Source organism: Elephantulus edwardii, unplaced genomic scaffold, assembly GCF_000299155.1.
Source record: "Elephantulus edwardii isolate Elephantulus edwardi_28Jun2011 unplaced genomic scaffold, EleEdw1.0 scaffold00269, whole genome shotgun sequence".
Taxonomy (NCBI): Eukaryota; Metazoa; Chordata; class Mammalia; order Macroscelidea; family Macroscelididae; genus Elephantulus; species Elephantulus edwardii.
The window spans coordinates 1672909-1687466 of NW_006400019.1; the positions used below are offsets into that span (position 1 = coordinate 1672909).

Consider the following 14558-nt stretch of genomic DNA (forward strand, 5'->3'; position numbering starts at 1 on the left):
CACACCTGGGAACGCCCTGGGGCCCTGGTCGCCTGCCCCCCCCACACCTGGGAACACCCAGGGACCCTGGTCGCCTGCCCCACACACACCTGGGAACGCCCTGGGGCCCTGGTCGCCTGCCCCCCCCACACCTGGGAACGCCCTGGGGCCCTGGTTGTCCGGAGGCCCTGGCCCCGCCTGCCTGAGAACTCCCTCCCGCCTTGGTGGCCCGGCCCCGCCCCCCACACCTAGGAACTCCTTGTGGCCTGGTCGCCCACCCCAGTCCCCCCTCAGCCCGACCCCTGCACCTGGGTCCTGGTAGCCCATCCCCCGCACCTGTGAACTCCTTGCGGCATTGGTCGCCCACCCCGGTCTCCAGGCTCTCCAGCTGAACCAGCACCTTCTGGTAGTCCCGCAGGGCCTGCTTGCTCTTGTGCCTGGAGTGCAGGCGGGGTCAGCTCCCAGGCCAGCAGGCCCACCCAGTCCAACCCAAGCCCTGGGCCGCCCCTTCCCCACTGGAGAGGGGGCAGGAGTGGGGTGGGCATGCCTCACCTGTACATGAGGGTCAGCAAGAGCACAGCCGTGGTCAGCAGGGCAGCGCCCAGGCCCACGCCCACCTGGGCCTCCACGGGGAAGGCGGCCAGCGTGGGTTCGGCCTCATACTGCACGGGCCCCAGCGCCAGCCGCAGGTTGCCCATGTGAACCTGCGAGTGGTGAGCAGGCTTGAGCCATGGCCGCCGCGCCCACACTGCCCCGCTGCCGCCCTGCCGCCCAGTCTCACCACGAACTGCGGCAGGCTGCCGGAGCTGTTGCCAGGCTGCGGGGGCCGGGCCGGTGGCTCGCAGTACAGGTGGGTCAGGGTTAGCGTCTTCACCAGGCACTCGCTGCCCCCGATGAGCACACGCACCTCCTCCTTGCTGATGCCCAGGCTGAGGCCTTCACCCTGGGGAGTAAGGAGTGAATCCAAGCTCTGTCTCACCCTAGGGGACCACTGCCTACCAAGGCCCAAGGGCACCCTCACCTCCACGTCCAGCACATTGCCTGGTTTGAGGCGATACGGGCGGCTGAGGGGTGCCAGGCGCGGATTGGGCTGGTAGAGAAAAGGCTGGCCCCCACTGGCGCTGGTGAAGTCCACATGCACATTATCCAGAGAGAAAAAGACCCGGTGCGGCCAGGTGCCGTCGGGCACAGCGGGGCTCTGGCACAAGAGGAGGCTTGACGAGTTGACAGAGCAGACCGTGGAGCACTGCAAGCGGCCAGGCAGGCACAGGGCTCAGCTGGGGAGCTTCCACAAACCCCCTTCCTCTGGCAGTGGGCACTCACCTGTAGCAACCCCGCCCCAAGCTGGACACAAGGCTGGGGGTCTGCAGCAGGGACCCCACAGCTCCGCTGAGATTCCAGGTCCTGAGGCTGGGCCAGACTGAGTTCAGGCCAGGCCAAGACACTCTCTGCCTGGTTCTCGGGTGCCAGCCACACAGAGAGCCGGGGCCGCTGTGCCACGTCCAGACCTGAGCCCCTAACACGGATCAGCCGGCCACCCCTGTGCAAAGACAGCAGTCAGAGGGGAGGCCAGGCCATCCTCTGCCCCCCCCCCCCACTTCAGGCAGCTGGGCCTCACCCCCGGAAGCTGACGCTGGGCTCCGCTGCCAAGAGCTGGGGGTTGGCAGTGTAGAGGAAAGCCTTCGACAGCAGCGTGCGCTGGGCCTGGCCAAAGACCACTTTCACAGCCACTTTCCCTGGGGCTGCTTGGGGCATGGTGCGGCACGTGATGGTCTCGGGGCACACGGGCTCCTGGCTGCGGTGTGGGGAGACCAGTGGCCTCTCAGGCTAAGGACCCACCATCTTCCTCCATGACTCAAATTGGAAGGGTGCCTTCAGGAGCCCCAAGCCCACCGCCCCGCTGAGGCCCACAGGAAGTGTACTCACATAGGGCAGGGCTGGTCCCCCACAAAGGCGCTGATGTTGCCCCCTGTCTGAAGGTGCTGCCCATAAATGGTAAGCCAGGTACCTCCTGCCTGGGGACCCCACCGGGGGCTCAGGTTCAGCAGGGCAGGGTCCTGGAAAACAGAGTTGGCTTGGGGGGGCCTACAGCCTGAGCTGGCTCCCCTCACCTCTCTGGCCCTCTTCTAAGCACTCTCCCCTCTGTCCCGGGCGCTGGGGCACCACCAGGACTCCGAGGTGTCTCCCTGCCACGGCCCTTGGACACCACCAAGCAGAAGCAGACCCCATCTGTGCCTCGGCCCTCTGTGCCTGGATCACTGACCTGGTAAGTGAAGGGCTGGCTCGAGACGCCTGGTGGCCGGCCCTTAATGACCACTTGAGCTGGCCCTGAGGTGCCACCAGGGGCAGGGGATGTCACACACACGATCCTGAGGAGGAAAGGACCAGAATGCTGCTCTTGCCACCCGGGGACCTGGTCTGCAGCCCTGGTTCTGAGCTGGCCATCCCTGCCCGGGCTGGCTCCCCCCTCTGCTGGCGGGCTCTGTGTTCTCCCCACTGGACCGAGGCCCCTCCTGCTCCCGAGTGGCCAGGATCTTCCTGCTCCTGTCCACCCTGGCACCTCACCGGACACTGATCCGGTAGAGAGCTGGGTCCGGGCTGCAGGGTCTACCAGCCACGCTCACAGCATTCTGCACATCAGCAAAGTCCCGGCCCAGGTTCGAGCCCAGGATGGTGAGTGGCAGGCCTCCCTCTGGGGGGCCAGATTGGGGCTCGATCTGTAACCAGGAGCAACAAGGGACCAGGCTGAGGCTAAACTAGAGCTCAGAGACCCTAGCAGGGGCAGGCAGGGTTGGACAGTGGGGGCATGGCAGAGAACACCCCGCATGAGGCACTCACCGAGAAAATGGTGGGTCTAGGGCAGAGCTGCTGGGCGGCCCCAGGCGGACACAGGGGTCCATAGCGACAGGAGGGCCGCTTATGGCTGCACCACAGACAGCCCAGGCTCCCATTGGCTGCCTGGCAGTGGCTGCAGTCAGGGTGGCCCACGGTGCAGTCATACAGGGTCACTAGGGCAGGCCAGGTAGTGCTGAAGCTCCTCTCCTCGGCCGTGGGCCTGGCCTGCCCTGCCCAGCCTCCCCACCCGCCCCCAGCTCACCATGCAGAGGCTCTGCATTGTCCAGGCGGTGAGCCTCGCCTCTTGTGACGTAGATGGGTACCCGGAGCTCCCGCTGGGAGGTCAAAGGGTGAAACTGTGGGAGAAGGTCTGTGTCAGGCCCTGGGCTCTCTCAGGATCCACGAGAATGGGCAGGAGCTTGAGGGCGGGGGTCTGTCCCTGCTGTGTGCACAAGGCCCGGCACAGAACAGGCATTCCCGGGGCAGCTGCCCACCTGCTGGGCCTGGCAATGGATGAGGCCCCTGTCCCCACTGGTCTCCTCCAGGGAGGCAGGCAGCCTCTTAATCGCTCCCGACAGCTCCAGCCAGCAGTGATAGGAGGCAGGCAGGCCCTAGGGCAGGACATGGTCAGGGCCCTACACACTGCGCTCAGGCAGCCCTTGCTTCCTTGGCCCCTACTCACTCGGAAATGCTGAAGGTTCCTCACACGCAGCGATACACGGCTCTCCCAGCCCACAGGCACCAGGACAGGGCTGGCCAGGCCCTCAATTTGGGGGCAAGCTTCTGGGCCTTGCCCCTGGACATCCCCCTGGGCAAATGAAAGCCAGTTGTCTTTCAGAACTTGAGGGCGCCTGGGGCCCACAGTGGGGAAGCGAACCATGCCCGGCACCCGCACCTCCTGGGCACTGTAGACTGTCCTTTCGCCCTCGGGGCAGTGTTCCCCAGCCATGCACTGGCTGCTCTCGGGGCACCAGTGGCACCGCCAGACGCTGCCCACACAAGCACGGCACCTGGAGGACAGGAAATGCCTCAGCTGGCTCGTTGTGGCCCTCAGCTTCCACCCAGCAGGACCTGGCCCAGAACTCACGGCGCCGCCACGTCAGAGGCCTGGACGGCACCACAGTCATAGAAGGAGAAGTTGGCAGCAGCCATGACCACATCCTCAAACATCAAGGCCAGGAGCAGGCTGACATAGTCTGCGAGGGGACAGCAGGCACACAGTAGGTTAGGGGGCCTCCTGCCTCCTCCAGCTCCCACCTGGGTCCTCTGTCTTGCCCCCAGGCCCCTCACCTGTGCCTGGAGGGTTAGGTGGCAGCTGGTCATGGGGAGGGGTGACACAGGTCACCTGGTGCCCTTCCACATGAGCCAAGCTGTCATAATCTCCGAAGGCACAATGGAAGTACTCGTCCAGGGCTAGAGCAGGCAGCCAGGGGACAGAGAGGGTGACCTGGGGACAAGTGGGAGAGAAACAGCAGTGGTGTCAGTTCTGCAGGTCACCTGGTCAGGAAGGAGGGACACAGGGCAGAGGCTTAGCCGTGTCACATCATACCTGGACCTGCTCCTGCCGGGGGTGCTGCGCCGGCCACAAGCCCTGGATGTGCAGGCAGGCGCCTCCCTCCTCGTAGCTCCACAACCACTGGTTTGGCTGAGCTGCCCGCTTGCACTGGCCCTTCCGGGTACACCTGGCAGGCAGGGGCCCACTGAGTCTCACGGACCTTGGGCTCTCACCACTCAGCCTGCTCAGGTGGCCGGAGCACAGAGCAGGGACGGGGCCGACTGCAGCCAGAGAGGAAGGGCACCAGGAACATAGCATTTCACGGTCAAGGTGCCAGTTCTGGCCTTGACTCTGGTGAGAGGGAAGAAGCTGCAGGGTGCTTGGAGGTCACATGGCTGTGATCAGGGGGTCCTCAGACTGGCTGGAGGGAACTCAGGAGGACCAAGGCAGTGGGACAGAAGGGAGCCTGGCTGTGGACCAGACTGTTAGCTGACAGGACAGGGCGGGAAGATGACCTAGCATCTCCCCATTGGCCAGCCCAGACCTGCCTTCCATGTGCAGCCTGGGATGGATGGCAGCTGAAGTTCTGGCCCATGCCACCAGGGCGGCGCTCACCTGCCCTGGAGGACGCACCAGCCGCAGAACGGGTCTCGGGCCTGCAGGCAGCTGACACAGTCTGGGAACTGGGGGCACACTGCCACGGGCACCCGGTCCACCTGTGTGGACAGTAGGGTGAGGAGGGGCTGTGGGCCTGGGTCATGTGCACCCAGCCCCTCCCCTTCTAGTGCCTCACCTGCTGGGCGGTGAGGACATACAGGTGACTGCCACTGCCATCCACCAGCAGGTCAGGACCGACAGCCGAGCCCGGGGGCCCCACTTGCTGGGAGTAGTACACCAGGCCTCGGGAGCCATTGAGAAAAACCTGGGGGTTGGGGCCGAGGCAGGGCGGGGCCAGGTCTCCAGGTCGGAGCTTGTGGGCAGGAACATTCTTGCTCGCTGCTAAAACTCTCCCGGGAACACCCACCTCCTTTCCCACCCGACCAGGGAGAGCGTTCCACACGCTGAGGGGACAGTCAGCCCCACCAGGCCTGGGACACCCTCCCCAGGGTGTCCCGGAGCCCCAGGCCAGGACTTCTGTTACCAGGGGCTGAAGACAGGCCAGAGGGACTCAGGCCAAGAGACAGAAGGTGCCTGGGGGCTGCCCTGACTGCCCAGTAGCCCAGCTAGGCCCTCACCTTATGTAGCTGGCCCTGAGTGTCCCCCAGGAAGGCCACTGTGTGTCCATCAGTCTGCAAGGCTGCCACTGCAGTGACAGGCCACTCCAGCAGCAGCAAAGGTTCAACCTCTAGGGGCCTGCGGCCGGCGATGGGGCTCGGGGTGTGCTCATCTCCACAGGGGTACGACTCCGGGGAGTCCTGGAGGCAGGGTGGGAGATTTCGAGGAGGCACGTACACATGACAGGGAGACAGGGCTGGGGAAGGTAGAGGCACACTTGCACACTGGCTGCCCCTCCAGCCTCACTGAGACCCACAGACCCACTCACAAGGGGCAGGGTGACACAGCGAGACGTCACGCCATACTCGACAGCGGCATCCTCCGAGCCCCCTGGTCCACGGCCCGCCGTCGTATAGCAGAGCCTCCGGGCCTCTTCCATGCTTCTGTCCAGCTGGGCCATGGGGAAGGTGCACAGGGCGGCCTTCGTGCCCCTGGCACCGCTGGCGAACACTCCCAGTAGAATGCCTGGTGTCAGGAAGGCAGCCTGCACAAGGCCCTGGCCACGGCAAGCCAGGGGCACCTCCACATACGAGTAGAGGTTGGCATCACGCAGACACACTCGAGCCACGTAGGAACGGTACTCGGCCTGAGCCCGGGCCCCACGGCGGCGGAATACAAAGTAGGCAGAGCGGCCGTCTGCGAAGGCACCCACATAGCTGTTGTTGTAGTCTGAGAAGTCGCCCACCACCAGGCGACCCAGGCCTTCACTGGAGAAGGGCTGGGGCCCAGCCAGTTGGCGCACAGTGAGTGGAGGGACGCCCCCAGACAGCTTGCCAGCCAGGCCCCTGGCCACCAGCAGGAGGTCCCTCCCTGGCGCAGGCACCACCAGGCCCACCGTGGTCACTCCGAGAGTGTTGGCAGCCACAAACTGCCCATCACCCGGGTCCTCGGCCTGGTACAGCAGCTCAGCCACGTCCCCCAGGCGCCGCTTCTCACACACGCCCTGCCGGACCTGCCCGCAGGCCACCAGCTCCTGGCTCCGGCCGCTCAGCAGCAGAAGCTGGTTGGCATTGTCAGTGAGCTGGGCTTGCGGGCACTCGGCTGGGTCCCGGAAGGGCACGCAGTCGGGGCTGTCGAGGACAGGGCCGGTGACAGCCACAGCCTCCAGCTGCAGCTCTGGGCTGAGCTGGAAGAGGCGGTTCACAGCGCCCACATATAGTGTGCCCGGTGCTAGTGCCAGATGGTTGAAGGTGGTATTGGGTGCGGAGAATCGCTGGCCCAGGGCCAGGGGTAGGGGTGGCGGCGGCAGCAGCAGCAGCAGCAGCAGGTGGAGACAGAAGGGTGGCTGGGGGGCCATCATCAGGGCCTGGGGGAGAGCTGGCAGTGAGGTCAGAGGGGCAGGGCCAGGGCATAGGGTGGGGGAGAGGAGAAAAGGGGGCAGGACAGTGGAGAGAAGACAGGGAGAGAGGAGGTGAGAGGGACAGAGAGTAAAGAGGGGGGGATGTAGAGAGAGGGGAGCAGAGGGCTGGAAGGGACAGGGTGTCCTGGAAGAAGGGCCTTAGGGTCAGAGCATCAAGCAGAGGAGGGTGCTGGGGTGGCGGGGTGTGGACAGCACGTGGGAGGTAGAGAGTGGAATGACCTGGGGGGAGGGCACAGGCGCTCATGGAAGGGGACCCTGTAGAGAGGGAGAGCTGCGAGAAGAGGGCCGGTGGGGAGCAGAGAAGGCCAGCTCGTGGCAGAGCTGTGGGAAACAGGCTGTAATGTAAGACACTGGCCGGAAAGATGGCAGGGAGAGAGGGTGGTTGGTGGTCAGGGCCCACACGGACAGAGCAGGGACACATTCAGAAGCCCAGGACACGTGTTGCAGTGGGGCTCAAGAGAGGTACCAGAGACCTTGGAGGAAGAGGGGTGCAAAGAAGGAGGAAGAGACAGTAAGGGAAGGACAGGCACCCAGACCCTGAGGTTGTCCCTACCGGCCTCCTGGTGCCCACGGGACTGAGTCCACTGAGCCGCTGAGGGCGAAGGCCAAGGCTGGACTGGGCAGCTGACAGGTGGGGCACAGGCACTGGCCACAGGGCACCGGTGGAGCAGCTGGCGGGCCCTCCTTTTTTATCTGGTGGCGCAGACAGGAAGGCTGGGCAGAGTGCTTCCTCTCGCCTGGCCTATCTCCCCCAGTGTCTGTGCCCGGGGGTGCGAGGGACCATGGGGCTTGGGTCCCGCCCAGTGCCATTCTGCACTCCTACGCCCTCCCGGGGTCCCGGACACTTACAATCACAAAGCGCTGCGGCTGAAGGGTCTCCCGGGTGGCACAGGCCCACAGAAGGCACATCTCATCTGTTCAGTTGCCCCAGGGCAGTGGCACTGGGCATAAGCTGACTGTGGGGGACATTGTCCTGAGTGGGAAGGAGATACAGAGGCTTGGCCCCATTCCCGCCAGGCCTGGGGGAGGAGGACGGCTGGGCGCCGAAGGCCGGGCTGGCCACAGCTGGCAGCTTTGTCAATAGTGGTCACGGCCAAGGCAGCCCTGCCCCCACCCCAACAATATCCCCTCTGTCCCATTACCCCGTGCTGCCCACCCCCCACTCCAAGGAGACACCCGCCAGGATATGGGCACAAAGGGACCGGGGTGTCCTCCAGTCAGAAATGAGGCTGGTCCTCCCAGCACGCATTATAGGCCCCTCCCCCGGCCAACTGCAGGGGTCAGGGTGGGCCATGGCGCCCGTTCAGGAGGGCCAGAGGCGCCAAGCCCTGGAAATGCCAACTTGGTGCTTGTCTTCAATGGGCGCCTTTGTCCAGGCCAGGGGCAGGGGAATGCTGACCAAGGCAGCAGCCCAGTGGGAAGACATCTCCAGGCCCCCCACCCACCCTGGACAAGACTGGCCGAGTGGTACCAGGTACAGTGTGGTGGAAGCAGGCAGTACCAGACAAGAGAGGGGTCTGACACAGAGTCCCAAAGTATGGGGAAGGGGGCAGCGAGAGGCCACCAGGAACCTGGCCCTTAGCTTCAGGCCTGGCACAGGCCACCCCAAAGTACCCACCCCCAGGAAAGTGCTGAGTAAGACGGGAGAGGGTGTCCGTTCAAGGGCTAGGGTGCCCTGCTTGGGGTGCCCTCTTCCCCTGGTATGGAGCGACCACTGGCGTCAACACTGGGGCTTGCTGCTACCTGGCTGGGCCGGTTGGGCGGCTATGCGGGCGGGAAGCCTGGCAGGCCACCTCCCTACACTGCACCCTACTTGGGACTGGCACCAGATCCCCTTGCCCCGCTTGGAGGGGGGGCGGCAAAGGTTCCTGGTCTCCAGCCTCTAGCGCCAAGGCCACCCCCGTGGACACTGGCGCCATGTCCAGTGTGCCCAAGCCCCCCCACCCGGAGGTGCCGTCGCGGGGCTGCCGGCGGGCTTAGCCTGCTGGCCAATCCCGCACCTTGGCTTCCGTCTGGCCGCTGCGCCTGATGGCCTCCGGCTCCAAGAGGCTGGACCCCTTCCTATCTGGGCGGGAGGCCGGCGGCCGCCAGGTAAGGAGCAGCTGGCGGTCCCGGTGATCCCCGCAATGCCACCGCCCAGCCTGGGGCTCAGCGGCCGCGGCCCCTCCTCGCCGGCCCCTTTGCCCGACGGTTCCGGGCAGGGTGCTGCTGCCCTCTGTCGGCCCCGGCGAGAACTGCGCTGAGAGGCCTGCGGGGCAGCGGGCCGCACGGGAGCACCGGGTGGGAGTGCGGGAGGGCTCCCACGATGTCCCCCTGGTTGCCTATGAGCCCCTTGGGTCTCAGGTAAAGAGGCGTGCACTAGGGATAGTGTCACTTTTTGTGCCCACGGCCCATGGCCCCAGCACACAGCACTTGGACCACCGTCCCTGCCTCCTCTCTGGTTTCTCTCCCATGTGCGTCCATCAGGGCACTGAGCGGCCTCTCTGCCTGGTGAGATTCAAAGGCCAGACCAGCCATCATCTCCGTGCAGGTTTAAACTTTAATTCTTCTCTGCCCCTCTGTGAAAAATCTGCAACTAATTCTTCACCCACTCTGAAACTCTGTAAGAATTTGTGTCTGTCAAAAGGTGTGGTCTCAGCTCTGGAAACAAACTGGCAAACTTATATTCGGCCTCTTCCCAAATTGCTGCTGTGTGGCAGGAACAGGGCCGGGACCCACACTTTGCCCTGGGATGCCCAACTCTTTCCTTTTTTCTCTATTTAGCTTGACAGAAACTAGGTGGCACAAACGGGGACTGTCAAGAGCTGCAGGAAAGGGCAGCTGTAAGGGTGACACGGAGCAATAGAATGGGAGACGCATCCTGGAGAGTAAGCTCCCCTAATTCCCACAGCCTCACCCTGTCTGACCTTCACTCTACACCTACCCTAACAATGTGTATGCCCTTGGAGGCCTCAGGAAAGGCCACGGAAAAAACCAAGTCATAATGCCTCAGAACAGAGGAGGTCTGCCCTCCGGGGTTTCCAGAGGGAGTTTGGGTGACCTAGTGGGTGAGGCAGTCCATGGTACTGCCAAGAAAACAAACAGGTTCATCCTGGAGAGGGTTAAACCAGGCAGCTCCTTGGAGGCAAGGATTTCTGGGGCTTCATCTGACATACTTTGGACATGTTGTAAGGAGGGACAGGTCCTTGGAGAGGGACATCATGCTTGGGGGGGGGTGGAAGGACAGCGCAGGAGAGGAAGACCCTCTATGAGATGGATTGATTCAGTCACTGGGGTGATCGGGATGGGTGTGCCAGAGACAGTACGATTGGCACAGGATAGAGCAGGGTTTAGGGCTGTTGTACATAGGGTCGCTATGAGTTGCAAGCGACTTGACGGCACATAACAACCATAACAGCAGTGGGTAAGGAGTTGCACTGCCAAGCCGAAGGCACGTGGTTCAAACCCTCTCCTTCCATGTGATTTATAGCCTCTGAAAACCTGCTGGAGTGTCAGCTAGGAGTCAGTTCTGACTAGAAAGCATATAGCAACAACATGGGGCGTTTAAAACTGTAAGATTTTGCGGGAGCGCATGGTCACATTTTCGTCCCAGGGAATGAATGGCTGACAGATTCTAACTGCTGGCCTTTTGACTGGCTCTCAAGTGCAAAATCCACTGTGCCACCAGGGGGCTCAGGAAAAACTGATAGCTCCAGTTCCAAGACTCAGTTTTTCTCCTGCCTTTTTGCAGAAAATAAACCTGTCCTCAGGCGCCAAGCAGATTTGCTTATCTTGGAAGAATTTTTTCAAATGGCTTTTTTTTTTTAGCTGTTGCAAAAAGCTTTATTTGGTGCAACCACTGTGGAAGGCAGTATGGCGCTTTCTCAAAAAGTTGCAAAAAGAAATACCATTTGACCCAGCAATGCCACTACTGGGAATATACCCCAAAGAGACCATAACTGCCACCCAAGCAGATATATGCACACCCGTGTTTATCGGAGCTTTGTTCACAATAGCAAGGAGTTGGAAACAACCCAAGGACCCATCAACAAACGAATGGATAGAGAAGCTGTGGTATAGTCACACAATGGAATACTATGCTGCACTGAAAAACAAGGAACTCATGAAATACACAAAATGGGTGATCTTGGAGGACATTATGCTGAGTGAAATATCGCAGTTACAAAAGGGCAAATACTGCATAGTGCCACTGTTGTAAAGCGAAACTGACATCGGAATTGGGGGGAAGTAAGAGGGGATAAATAATGTATACTGCTTTGAAACAGATGAGGGAGTAGCCTTGACAGGTCTGTCCTCCAATTCACCAATCTGTGGACAATTTCTGTTTAGTTCTTATCACCTTGTGCCACTGTGGATCTGCCACCAGAAGCACATGCACTTCTTCAGACTTGGTCTGTACCGCCAGGAGGCAGCCCTGGATTGATTGTGGGAACCATCTCTGACTGGAGTCCTTGCTTCTCGCTGGGCACCTTCATGGCTTCTGCACCTGGAATGAGATGTTCCGCGCTCCACCCACAGTCGGAACAGTGCCTCCTCTGCCAAGTACATTGTGCTTGGGCATCTTGATGTTAGCAGAGTGTGCCCCGCCTGCACCCATCCCCTGAGCACAGTGCAAACAGCCACACTGAACTGCTCCTGTGTGGCTCCCCCTCTGCCTGCCTCCTACTGCAATGTTTGCAGTTTCTCTCTTTAGTCACTGCTTGAGTTACTTTTTTTTTTAGTTACTTTTTTATCTCGTCAGGGTCTTAGTGCCCTGGGTCTCACCTGGTCGTAGTACCTGTGGATGTGCTTGTACAGATCTTGCAGGGTCTCCAGGCAGTGGGGGGCAGAGACGGAGCTCTGGGGGCAGTGTGAGGGGAGAGTGAGGCTCCAGCCTGCGCCTCACCACGTCCCCCTCGCTCCTGCCCCGGCCCCAGAGCGAGAGCTCATCTTATCTGGAGACATTGTGTTCTTTCCGTGAGAACGCTTTCAAACTTCCCGAGCTGGTGTTCATCCTCATATGAAGGCTACAACCTTCCTGAGAAGTTAACTCCTGTAAGTTTTCATCTGTAGTGTTTTTGTTTTGATCTGTGTTAGGGCTTTTAAAAATTTCATTCTAAATCTTCTTGGACCCATGAATTAGTTGAAAATACATTTTTAAATTTCCAAATGTACTGGGATAGCTTAGTTTTATTATTGATTTATCTATTTTATTCTGCTGCGGTTTGAGTAGATGGTCTAATTTTTTTAATGAATTTTAATGAACATTTACAGAGAATTTGGATTTCCATTCATTTATTGCTGCACTTGTTGTTGTTTGTTGTTGTTGTTACGTGCCGTCGAGTCATTTGCGACTTATAGCGACCCTATGTACAACAGCCCTAAATCCTGCTCTATCCTGTGCCAATCGCATTGCCATCCCGATTACCCCAGTCACTGAATCAATCCACCTCATAGAGGGTCTTAGATGGTCTAATTTTTTAAGATGGTCTCTTGGTTTCCAGTCAACCAGCACCTGCTGGGCATGCCTTGTATTTCAAAGGCCGTGAGTTGAGTTGCTTGGCTTATAAACTTCATAGCTATATCTTCTGTTGTTTCCAGCTTCCTAGGCAATAGTTCTGCATGGATGTCTCAAATTCTGTATGTCCAAATTGGACCTCATGGTCTCTTGTCATTAATTTGTTCTTTGTTTTGGATTGAATTGAGTTTCCCAGAAAGATATATCTGTAAATATGATTTATTTTGTTTCCTTTTGTTATTTAAGTTTCCTTTTTGTTACTGAGGTCATAGGAGAGTTGGGTGGATCCTTGCATTAACTGAGCATAGCGAGGGGCATGGTGGGCAGACCCCACTCTCTTTGCTAACTTCATGGTAAGGATGAGCATAAGTCTCATTCCCACCTTGAAAGAGATTTCATCATCACCATTGTTAACACTGGCTACTTCAAGCAGCACTTTCTTCCATCCCCAGCTCTCTAGTGCTGGGTTAGAGGGCACCAGCCTCAAGCTCAGAAACTCACATGCTTTCCCCCCACTTAAGACTAGCTGGCCCTCTTCCTTTCATCCATAGCCATCCTGAGACAAAAACCCCAGACCAGATCTGCAGGCATTGAGTCGGTTCTGATTCATATCCAGTTCCCAAGGCAATAAATCTTAATGGGAGCAGATTGCCCCCCCCTTTCTTCTGTGGAACAGCTGCTGACATTTCGATTAGTAGCACAGCATGTAACTCACTGTGTCACTGGGGCGCCTGTGCCCAGAGTAGGTTAGAGCAAAATATTTTCTGCGGCCCTCGGGCCTGTCTTTCATTGTTTTTGTTCAGACATTCCTCTAGGTCATATAGCCCTGGTGTAAAAGTTGCCGTACAGCGGTAACTTGTGGTTGCTGTGAGGCTGAACACTGTGACACCGATGTGTCAAATGCATTATGGTTGGTTACCCAATGCGGACAGAAATTGGGGTGGAGCTCCTCGATTAAAACAAGCTTGGAAGGAGGAATGGCATCCACTTCCATAATAGCTTGCCACTGGAACCCCTATGAACCTGGAGAGAGGATGAAAGACACCCAAGCATTGAGGACTCTCCTTCATAGGGTCGCTATGAGTGGCCTGCGACTCAACGACACTTAACAACAACAGCAACAATGCCAGACTAAGTCTGCAGCTTGGAGGCTCATGTGTGAAGAGGCGGGTTTCTCGCATCTTGGTGAGGGTCGAGTGTGGAACATTTGGTTTTTTTGTTTACAGTCAAGTGTCAGCTGATTGGATTTGCCTGATTTAGTTAACAGTGATTTGGAGGCTGGAAATCTCTTGGTTTAGAGTCAATTTAGTGTTAATGGATTTTGTGATGAACATTCCTCTAAGTGGTACAGCACTGGTCTGTCTATTTGCTGTCCTGAAGTAATGTGGGGTTGCTGTGATGCTGAACCCTGTGCCATAGGGGTGTCAAATGCCATAATGGTTACTCATTGTGGACATTATTTGGTGGAGCTCCCAGATTGACACAGGTTTGAAGCAGGAGTGGCAGCCACTTCCTAAACCACATGCTTCTGGAAACTATGAACATAGAGAAACGACGATAGTTATAGAACAGGTTTCAGGTTTTTTATTCATAGGGTTGCTATGAGTCACACTCAACTCAACAGCACTTAACAACAACAAACAACTATTTAATATGGTCAAAACCAGGTGAGGTGCTGACTGTGAGTCAGACCATCAATTACTCATGTGTAAGTTCAAATTGAGGCCAAGGAGAATGAAAATAAGTCTACAAGAACCAAGATATGACCTTGAATATATTCCATCTGAATTTCAAGATCATCTTAAGAATAGATTTGGATACCAAAGCCAGGTAAAGACAGCACCAAAATAGATAACTATAGGCCAATAATATCTTTAATGAACATAGATGCAAAAATCCTGAATAAAATCCTGGCCAACAGAATCCAACAACACATGAAAAAAAAATTCACCATGACCAAGTGGGATTCATAAAAGGTATGCAAGGATGGTTCAACATAAGAAAAACAGAAGAGTGAATGGGAAGAGGGAGTGGGCAGGGAGAAAAGTGCAACAGTGAATGACTGGAAACCCCAAGTCTCTGTAAACTTTCATTAAAATTAATAAAAAAATAAAATG

At 58.4% G+C, this 14558-nt stretch overlaps 1 protein-coding gene across 1 annotated transcript in view; it reads right to left on the reverse strand.

Annotated features, from left to right (window-relative positions):
* PLXNB3 (plexin B3) overlaps positions 1–6893 on the reverse strand; it is a 10213-nt gene extending 3320 nt beyond the window's left edge. The window contains exons 1-21 of the mRNA XM_006899984.1: positions 5853–6893; positions 5545–5724; positions 5103–5231; positions 4925–5025; positions 4364–4496; positions 4105–4261; positions 3902–4010; positions 3710–3824; positions 3497–3622; positions 3309–3425; positions 3077–3170; positions 2818–2987; positions 2545–2696; positions 2243–2348; positions 1906–2036; positions 1598–1774; positions 1303–1519; positions 1001–1225; positions 761–922; positions 532–683; positions 316–416 (exon numbers count right to left, since the gene is read on the reverse strand). Coding sequence (XP_006900046.1) covers positions 316–416; positions 532–683; positions 761–922; positions 1001–1225; positions 1303–1519; positions 1598–1774; positions 1906–2036; positions 2243–2348; positions 2545–2696; positions 2818–2987; positions 3077–3170; positions 3309–3425; positions 3497–3622; positions 3710–3824; positions 3902–4010; positions 4105–4261; positions 4364–4496; positions 4925–5025; positions 5103–5231; positions 5545–5724; positions 5853–6884 — 3886 coding nt within the window. The 5' untranslated portion in view covers positions 6885–6893. The remainder of the gene's footprint in view (positions 1–315; positions 417–531; positions 684–760; positions 923–1000; positions 1226–1302; positions 1520–1597; positions 1775–1905; positions 2037–2242; positions 2349–2544; positions 2697–2817; positions 2988–3076; positions 3171–3308; positions 3426–3496; positions 3623–3709; positions 3825–3901; positions 4011–4104; positions 4262–4363; positions 4497–4924; positions 5026–5102; positions 5232–5544; positions 5725–5852) is intronic.
* Positions 6894–14558: the final 7665 nt, after the last annotated feature.